At 38.3% G+C, this 10,592-nt stretch overlaps 1 protein-coding gene across 1 annotated transcript in view; it reads left to right on the plus strand.

Annotated features, from left to right (window-relative positions):
- Positions 1-10,191, plus strand: part of ACOX3 (acyl-CoA oxidase 3, pristanoyl) — a 34,805-nt gene extending 24,614 nt beyond the window's left edge. Inside the window, exons 14-18 of the mRNA XM_027686506.1 lie at positions 1,230-1,345; positions 5,166-5,340; positions 5,794-5,861; positions 6,549-6,635; positions 9,771-10,191. Of these exons, the coding sequence (XP_027542307.1) occupies positions 1,230-1,345; positions 5,166-5,340; positions 5,794-5,861; positions 6,549-6,635; positions 9,771-9,890 (566 nt within the window). The 3' untranslated portion in view covers positions 9,891-10,191. The remainder of the gene's footprint in view (positions 1-1,229; positions 1,346-5,165; positions 5,341-5,793; positions 5,862-6,548; positions 6,636-9,770) is intronic.
- The last annotated feature ends 401 nt before the right edge of the window (positions 10,192-10,592 follow it).

The raw sequence follows: 10,592 nt of genomic DNA on the forward strand, positions 1-10,592 counted from the left end.
AAAAACGAGTAATCGTAAAAAGAAAATTCCCTACAGTTTTCCTGGTTTAGTCTGGTGTAATCAAATCAAGTATGACATTAGAAGCTGCTCCCATTTGTGTATCACTGTGATCCCAGATTGGCCCTTGGAGGCAAAAATTAAAAAGAAGTGAGCAGATAATGAGAGAGCAACAGGACACAGAGCTTAAGTGAATCTGTATAACTGAGAACATAATGGGGGAAGAAACTCCAGCCTTGATATAGAAGGAGCAATCAAGTTGATTCCTATAATTCAATAACCACTTCAGTGCTCAAATAATTACAGAAAAGCTGAACTTCAGATAGTGATGCACAGTACCAAGTAAGATAGTATCATAATAGCTACAGGGCAAAATCTGAATAAATTCAAAACATAAAGGCTTATAAGAAAAAGACTAGTTCAAAACAACTGCTTGCTTTCTTGTTTCCTGTATGTCTCCAAGATGCACAAACTGATATGTAAGCACATGTTCTCTCCTCTCTTTTAATACCTACTGAAACAGACTTTAGTTTTTAAATAAAATCTCAATCTGTTTATTGATCCATTCTGTTAGAAACTGGACTGTTAATTTAGTTGCCAAAATTTAGGCAGCATGTAAACACTCCCAATTGCCTAAATCATAGTCTACACTAAATCTTAAGCTAAGAAACAAGCGAGCAGGATTCAGGGAAGGACTTTATGCTGAATTACTTTTTGCCTTAATAGTTCCAGGCTGTTCTCAAAATATGACACAATTATGTACAAAGCTATTCATTTAAATGTGATTACCTTGAGCCATCTTTGCAATGTTGGAAGTCAAGCTTCCATTAAATGTGGACTCTCTTGTCTTCTTGTATTCTCAGATGAGACTGGGTACCTTGCAGACCTAAGTCTTAATATGAGAAAAAATTAGCAAGCTAAAAAATTTATTCAAGTCAGAAATCTAAACTGAGCTGTAGATATACCTTGTCTTCTAGCTTTGGGTCAGTATGAACTAGTGTATGGTCAGGGGTGGTGCGTCTTCACTCTACATTTACATTTTGACTGTGGTCCCCAGATATTTATTGTATCTACAGTAGTGGACAAAGTGTCATGTCAATTAACATATCAGTTAATTAACATTTTCACTTTTCATCTCAAATAACAAAAACTAGGACTGCAGTAGAATTTGCGTGTGACTTCTTGCATTACAAATGTGAATGTTAAGAATTTTGCTTCTCTCTTTTTCACAGTTCCTTTAGCAGCTTATAAATGGCTGTTTTGCTACCTGCTCCGAGAAAGTGACCTAAAACTGAGTAAGGAAAAGCAGGCTGGGCTAAGTGATTTTGAGGCAAAAAACAACTGTCAGGTAATACTTATTAATCTTTCTTATTTTTTTTATTTGTTTTCATGCAAGTTTTTCAGTTCCTGTTAGCTTTATCTGCTTGTGTCATGAAGTACAATTTCCTCAGCCATAAAGCAGCAAGTCAAATAACTAATAAAACTTAATACCTGTCCATGTGCTTGGCATAGAACATGATAGCAGGACAGTTACTGTCAGCAGAAGTCTTTCAGGATATATTTCCCTTCAAAAAAGTTGCAGGCATGTGCTGCGTGCTTTCTGTAATTTTGATAGCACAACTTCTGAAGACTAAATCTACCAGTATTAAATCTACTGCAGCATCAGGTTATTACTTCTCCATCTGCTCTTGTGGCCAAATACATACTGTAGGAAAGAATCTTGCTCTGGCAGGTAGGTAAACTAGATGACCTAATAGGTCTTTTTCATCTCCAATTCCTATAGGGCAAAGTACTCATGAAAGATACCAGACTGACAGCATTGGAACCTGAAAAGGAAACATTGACAATTTACATATAGCAGATCCACTCTCTCACCAGAGAGTTTTAACAGCTAGGAATGGCTTAACTCCAAATTTCAGTGCATATCCCCAAGTTCACCAGATTCCTCTGTTACCTCCATGAGAAAAACTGGCTCATACCCAAAGAAAGAGCACTTGTCCTTTGTCACTTAGAAAGATCAGTTCCCTGAAAATGGTCAGTGTCATTCACCTTATCTGCAAAGCTCATTAAAAAACATCAGGAAGGAATATTCAACTCTACACCTAAAAACAGCCAGCCTAGCTTCAACAGGGCATGATCTGTGTGAAACAACTGGTAGAGTGGAGAAAACCTTTCTGTTTTTTACCCTAGAAGCAGCTTATTAGAGAAACTCTTCAGGGTCAAACTCAGAATGGGAATTGCCAGAAATTAAAGTCTGATTTCCTGTCAGTTGGCCAGGTCTTGGGGAGGCTGATGCTGGGGCCAGTGCATTAGAGAGAGTGGTTTGCTCAGAAGTGTGAAGGTTCTCTTCGTTTTATGTTCAGATGTGCTAAAATCCAAAGATACTCAGGCACACAATTGCTTTCGTGATAGGCATTGATATACTTTAGGTCATGAGGTTTTATTTTCTCCCTACAACTCCTCCTCAGGACAGCAGGATTTTTTATTTTAAATGGCATGCCTCAAAAACATCTGAAAATGATTTACAAGCTGTGCTTTGAAGACATGTACGTATTTGATTTAAAACTTTCTGGGCATGAAGAAACAGTTTTCTGTCAGCCCAGTGGCTGAGTAATACATAATATTTGTTCATGCTATGGGGGATCTGGAAGAGATTCCTGGCATATCCCTTGGTTATTTTGGTTTGGGAGTAGCTTGATAGAAACAATACAGTAGTGCAAGCAAAGGTAAAGAGGGAAATAGAATTATAGAGGAGAATAACAGGTAAATAATTTTTAATGTTTCCTTTGTGATGTTAAGACTTATTTCATTCTGACTAGGGAAATGACATTCATATCTAAAAAAGACCTTGTAGTAAGGGGGAAGTCCTCCCTAATCCTGCAGAGAATAGACGTGTGGTTTGCTGTTCATGCTTTTATCTGAGCTTGGACATAAGTATGCCACTGGACAGCTGTTGATAAAGACAGTTGTCTTTGGAATATGCCTTTTTTAAATGTTGCAGTGGATTTAGATGCAAGAATAATGCAAGTATGTAAAAGAAAAAAAACAACTAATCAACTAATTCTAAATTAAAAAAAAAAAAAAAACAAAAAAACAAAAAAACCCTCAACCCTTAACAAATGGGGTAAAACCGAACACATGTTAACAGCATTGCAACAAATCAGCCAGAACAGCAATGGTTTCATATTCCCCTCCTGTTCACCAGCTACAATGTTTTCAGTCAGCTGTGTATTTCATTGCGCATATATGCCACAATATAGCAAAGGTGAAGTATATAAATGTAGACAAATATTCCTTATACTCTGCATTAACAGTAACTGGTGACTTGTCTTTCTCATGGGATAGTCAACAATGATTAGTTGCATAATTCCTTGAAAATCATAGAATCGTAGAATCAACTGTATTGGAAAAGACCTCCAAGATCATCGGGTCCAACCCTTGATCCAACCCCGCTGTGGTTACTAGACCATGGCACTAAGTGCCGCATCCAGTCTCATCTTAAAAACCTCCAGGACGGTGAATCCACCACCTCCCTGGGCAGCCCATTCCGATGTCTGATTACTCTCTCTGTAAAGAATTTCTTCCTCATATCCAACCTAAACTTCCCCTGGCAGAGCTTAAGACGATGCCCTCTTGTCCGTGCTGGTTGCCTGGGAGAAGAGACCAATGCCCACCTGGCTCCAACCTCCTTTCAGGCAGTTGTAGAGAGTGATGAGGTCTCCCTTGAGCCTCCTCTTCTCCAGGCTAAACAACCCCAGCTCCCTCAGCCTCTCGTCATAGGACTTGTGCTCAAGTCCCTTCACCAGTCTTGTTGCTCTTCTCTGGACCTGCTCCAGCACCTCAATATCCTTCCTGAACTGAGGGTCCCAGAACTGGACACGGTACTCCAAGTGTGGCCTCACCAGCGCTGGGTCCAGGGGAAGAATCACTTCCCTGGTCCTGCTGGCCACACTGTTCCTGATGCAGGCCAGGATGCCATTGGCCTTCTTGGCAACCTGGGCACACTGCTGGCTCATGTTCAGCTTCCTGTCAGTCCAAACTCCCAAGTCCCTCTCTGCCTGGCTGCTCTCCAGCCACTCTGTCCCAGCCTGTAGCGCTGCAGGGGGTTGTTGTGGCCGAAGTGCAGGACCCGGCACTTGGCCTTGCTGAACCTCATCCCACGGAAATCAGACCATCTCTTTAGCTTGTCCAGGTCCCTTTGAAGAGCCCTCCTGCCTTCCAGCAGATCAACACTCCCCCACAACTTGGTGTCATCTGCAAATTTGCTAATGGTACACTCAATCCCCTCATCCAGATCATCGATAAAGATATTAAATAGAACTGGGCCCAACACTGATCCCTGGGGGACACCACTAGTGACTGGCTGAAACTGGATGCAGCACCATTCACTACCACCAGCCCTCCAGCCAGTTCCTAACCCAGCACAGAGTTCCCCTGTCCAAGCTGTGGGCTGCCAGCTTTTCCAGGAGTATGCTGTGGGAGACAGTGTCAAAGGCTTTGCTGAAGTCCAGGTAGACACATCCAAAGCCTTCCCCTCATCCACCAGGTGGGTCACCTGATCACAAAAGGAGATCAGGTTGGTCAGACAGGACCTGCCCTTCCTAAACCCGTGCTGGCTGGGTCCAATCCCTTGTCCACCTTGTAGCTGATGTGTGATTGCAACATGTATTGCAATCTGTTGCCATCCATAAACAGAATCCACTCATGCTGACATGATTAGATTTTTATTTGTTGTTTGAAGAGACTGTAATATGATTTCAATAGGAAGATTTTATCCTCTTCATAAAACTCTGAATAATATTAAATAATCATTATATGTGTTTATTAATGATCCTAAAATCAGCAAACCTGATTTTGCATTGTGTTCTCTCTGATGTAGCTACTTGATCCTATAAAGTCTGTGTGCAACTATTACACTGGTAATAGGCATACAGTCTTATTTCTAAGAGGCATTTCATGAGATATCTCATGACTAACCTTTACATAGACGTTGTAGAAAGTGTTTTCTCCTACCGTTTCTTCTTAGAATTTCTTTAATCTCACACTAAATCATCAGATCTAAATCAACAGAACTCTACTAACCTGACCAGAGCAATGCCATTCTGCACCAGCTGAGGATTGGTTTTTTGTATTTTGATACTCAATGTCCTTCTTTTCTGTTTCCTAAGGTGTACTACTGTCGATCCTTAGCCATTGCCTTTATTGAACAAACAGTCTTACAGCGGTATCATGACTACACTCATGACCCCAGCATTCCACCTGCACTGCAGCCAGTGCTTAAGAATCTCAGTGCTCTCTATGGACTCTGGTCTTTAAGTAAACACCTGGCTGTGCTCTACCAAGGTGAGATCAGCTCCTGAATATACTGTGCATGTCAGTTCATAAAAGTCCTAACTTGGCAGGGGGAGGGAATCCTAACTAGGATTTATGTTAGAGCGTTTTCTTACTGCTTGTCCAGCACAAAACAATCATTCTCGACCAAATTTTCAGGAGCAGGAATCTGGAATGACAAATAACCCAAAAGGCTCCCTCTTAGCTCAGAGGTGATGGAGGGATCACAAGTTTTGCTGTGATCCAGTGCTTGGGGGAGAGGATAGGGGATAAACAACAAGATGCTGTAGTGTAGCTTGTTACTGCAAAAGGCTCTACATATCTTAGAATAAAAGTTTTGCAGCCAACTCATTAATGAAAGATTTTAATTCAATTACATGGGTGAATCTATTTAGTCATTTTTGTAAAAAGTTTGTATCAGTGTAATCTTAACTGGTATCAGCTTCTCTGTGAATGTGTTTGCAGGTGGCTATGCTTCAGGTGAACAACCTGGTAGACTTATTCAGAATGCTATTCTGGAGCTCTGCTACAGGGTAAGCCTGTTTGTTGTGATTAAATAATATAATATACAAATACTAAAAAGGAGATATATCACTTATTCTGTACTTCAAGGGGTAAATGAGCACAATACTACATTAATAGTTTCTGAATAATTTTCTGTAAAGTTTAGCAACTCATCGACCCTGAATCTAGTCCTAATTTATTTACCAATAAACAGAAAACAATATATCCTGCAAAATAACACCACAGTATTTGTGGCCTTGCAATCTTCATTGGAAAGCCAGTGAAATATTTCAGTCCAGTTCTACTTATTTCATTGTAGTGTTAGCTTGTGAATTTTTTTTCTTAGCACAAAAGCTTTCCAAACTGGAATATATTCTTTGCAGGTCAACAAAATTTCAAAGAAGAAGATGAACATTACATTTTTAAAGTTCAAAAATATATGTGTTTATGTGTGCAAACAGCACCATATTCATTAAAATGTGTTTTAAAACCACTCCATAAGTAAAGGAGGAAAACATTTAAAATGCAGTCTCTTTTGACAGTTACCCTGGGAGTGAAAAAAGGCAAAATAAAACTAGGCTACTTATTATGGACTTCTCTTAAATTATCAATAGCTGATACATTATGAAAATATTCTTTATGCTGCTCTGTAGTTCACAGGTAGCCATAGACAACTACAGAAGTTGCCAAGTGTTATGTTTTTTATTTTTAAACAGTTGAAAGATGATGCCGTTGCCCTCGTTGATGTCTTTGCTCCTCCCGACTTCATTCTCAATTCTCCCATTGGTAAAGCCAGTGGAGAGGTAAGAAAACCCATTGTTAAATTTGTAAGTTTAATGATTAAGAGGATTATTGCCTGTAAATAGCCTTAACACATTCAAGACACTTCACAGGTACAAAAGAGAAGAAAATCACTTTTTCAGTGGAAAGTCCTACTAGAGTTAAATTGATGTCAGCAGAAAATGACATTTTGCATTTGCTGGAGATAAGCTTGTGAAGTATTGCTCTAGCTTGCTCTTGTAGGCACCTATGCACTGAACACAAAAAAAAAAAAGGCTGAGAGAAATTTTTTGATATAGTTACACAAAGCAAGAGTTAAGAGCATAAGAATGGCCACACTGGATTCAGTTCACAGAATACTCTGTAACTGACAGAGAAGGGTGGCCAAGCAGAACATTGTATGAGACAGATAAAACATCATGGTGTTCTTTCCCTGGTGTCTGAACTGCTGGCAGTTGCTGGTTTAAGAGATATCTCATACTGTAGGTTGTATTTGTATCACTCTGTTTCATAGCCACAAATGTGTCTGTCCTCCATTTTTTCCATCCATTTTCAAATTCAGCTGTCTTGTGGTTTCTGTCACACAATAATTTGTACAACTTAATTATGAGTATTGTGAAAAAATACTTCCTAGTCCCCATCCATATACAGTTGCTATCTATGGGAGCCTTTTTGTTCCTCTGACAGACCTTGTTTTCATTTTCTGTGTATTTTCTGCTTCTGCCATATCCTTTCTGAGGTGTCATAACCAGACCTACAAGCAGGACTTGGGATGTGGGTGCACCATGGAGTTGGTGTACGAGGTCATGGTCCTTCTCTGCCTTTTTATTTCTTGACACATTTCAAGATCCATATTTCATTCCAAAGTCTCAGCAAACCAGAATTCTTGCTTACTGGCCAAACCTACTCAGCAGGGCCAAGCTGTGGGATAACTATTTTGTAGAGACTGGTGTCACAGTTACAGTGGTTTGGTTTAGTGTGGATAGATACTGTAGACAATCACTAGCCTGGGGACACTGCCAGGATGTTTTCAGGATTGCTGAGTCAAGTACTTGATGCTTTCCAATATTCTCTATGTCTTCTTGTCCAAAGTTGTCCATCGTTCCCATGGTGATCAAGGAATACAGAAGGCAGCCCAGATGTTTCCAACCAGAGGCTGACCTAACACAATGATTATTTTGTTAACACAGTCTTTACAAGTACAGGAGGAAAGACTCTCTACCTATCCATCCATCTCAACTGAGGGCTGTAATCATCACTGGAAACCTTGTTTCCATTTCTGTAGGTTTTTGGGATGGAGGCTCCAAAGGTGTCTCTTCAGAGGAGGAACATAATTTGTAAGAAAGTTAAGACTATGTGTATTGGCCAAAAGCCCATTTTCACACATTATTCTGTCTCTGACAGAAGCTATGAACAGATGCTATAGGCAGAAATATAAAATATGGTGCAAGTACCCAGTGATCCATTCCTAGAGTACTATCCCCTTTCTAACAGTCAGAGGGAGATTTCTTAGCTGATCAAGCTGTCACGTGATGGATTTGGCTAGCTCTTAGCTCATACAAATGCAGAAGGCACTGAGGCTTATTTATATTAGAGATTAATATTATGAGTATAATATATTAATTGTGCACATGGGACTCTAAACACTACTGGCTTCCTTGTGTATTAATTTTTTATAAATTCATTGAACCATATTGAGAAAATAATTTCAATCAGTGATATCCAACCCATGCTCTATGGAATCCAGGAAGGTTTTCTGAACTGCCTGTAAGTCTGTGGTTTTCAGCTTATGTAAATATTTTCAACTGAAATGTGAAAAAGGCTGCCAATCCCTCACGTAGAGAAAATACTCAATAAAGCTCCTTGTCTCCTGGTTGTCTATATTTAATTCCCTATTCATTGCTATCTTTGCAGCTTCTGAAAACCAATACAAACATTTTAGTAAAAATTACAGTATGGTAAAGAATAGATTATCCAAGTATAACAGGAAAATGAATTTAATTTGGGGTAAGATATGCTGTGCTGCAGTGGAGTGCTGCTCATGGCTGCACCATGAGCCTCAGATCTTCTGCTCATCTGAGCAGAAGAAAAGTTTCAAGATTTGTTATGGGCAGCTTTAAGCACAAAAGAAGAATTCAGATTCTCTTTAAAAGGAACTTTCATGGTGTGGACATCATTTCTATGTAGAAGTTTTGACAATAGCCACTTAAATATGGGAAGTTATTGCCACATTTATTTTGACATTATTTAAAAATTATTGGACAATATTAACTCACATAGAGTGGAATAAATAGTTAACACTGGCCCATGCAATCAAGGTAAAATATATTTAATATTAAATATATTATATTTCATTATTAATTAAATCATCGCAGATGTATAGGGCCAACCTATCTTTCAATGTAGAAGAAAGGCTTTTCACTTTACCTGCCTGACTGCTATTATACTATTTTAATGTTTTATTGTACTGTACTCTATCTTACTGCTGAAAATATGGCCTTCCTTTCCTCATCTTTCTGGAATGTTATTTAAAGTTTTAAGCTTCAGTCAATTATAAAATAAGAAGTATTGCTAAAATTACACTTTTGCAAAATTTACTTCCCATAGACTTTTTTTTAACTCTTCCACATAAAATTGCAAATTGATGATAAATTAGCAATCTGCTTCTGAGAGAAGATTTTCTTATGCTTAAATTGGACAGTTCACATCTAGAAGAGAAGTTCTGGAACTCTCCAGAAATGTGTTGAAACTAAGGTAACAACAGACATGCATGAGTGTTTTCGGATACAGTCTTCTGGTATCAGGTTTGGACAGAACAAAGATTAGCTTAATATAACTTTGTTTCTGAATTTCTACCTTTGATAATATAACTCATGTCAAATTGAAAACAAGAACTAATAAAGATTACTGGTTTCCTCTTCTTATGCCAAGGATGGTCTAAATGATTTACACAGAAATCTGATGTTTACAGTACTTTGAAATTTTGTGCTTTATCTTTGTGTTTATTCTTGCCTCTACATAATTATTCACATTTGTTGTCTAGAAATTCAATCACAATCTCATTTCAACCAATAAGTTAGATAATTTATCTTGCAGAAGTTTTGTTTGTTTCTTCTGTATGCATTAATCATTTTATTATTATTATTATTATTTTGCAGTTATATAAAAATATGTGGGGAGAGATCCTTCAAGGCAACAAAGTTCTGAACAGACCTTCATGGTGGGCAGAATTTTGTATTAATAAACCTGTTAGAGGCAGGCTGAAGTCAAGATTGTAAACCAATCAACTTGTAAGAGTCTGGATGGCCTGAGATGGATACTTCATTTCAAACATCAAGAGGAAAGGAGACCATATGTCAAACACTGAAAATGGAAGAGATTTTCATTGAGAGGTGCCAAGTTTTAAAGTAACTTTGAAATCAAGTCCAACTTGGTCTCAGGGACTGTTAACATAGTAATGACAGGAGCAAGAGCAACAAATCTGCACACTATACATATTTACTCAATTAAATGCAAAAAAATGAAGAATCATTATGATTGCTGCTTTGCAAAGTTTATATAAAAGAAATTTTCCAATCAGTCTCTTGTCATTACTTACCTTACAGAAGGTAAATAATTAAAAAACATTTCCCATCAGTGATTATGAATAAACTGACAAAAGCGAAAAAAAAAAATTTAGGACAGGTCAGACAGAAGCTGTATTAACTATGAATATGGTAAGAGAACATTCAGAGAGCATCTTCCCCTCTGCTTCTCTGTTCTCAGATTACAGAGAACCAACCTATATACTGTTTCAGAAAAAAGAATGGAAAAGTAAGGAAAAGCAATCATTTCAATGTTAAAACCAGGTATCCATCCCTGGAGGCATGGGACTCCTTAGAGAGCTTGCTAACTACCACAATTCTGAGGAATCAAACAGTAAATAACAGCAATATGAAAAAATGGCTCTGATTAGTGACACACCTTTTTTATCTTAGCTC

This window comes from Neopelma chrysocephalum, unplaced genomic scaffold (genome assembly GCF_003984885.1).
Source record: "Neopelma chrysocephalum unplaced genomic scaffold, ASM398488v2 Primary Assembly neopelma1_71, whole genome shotgun sequence".
Classification (NCBI taxonomy): Eukaryota; Metazoa; Chordata; class Aves; order Passeriformes; family Pipridae; genus Neopelma; species Neopelma chrysocephalum.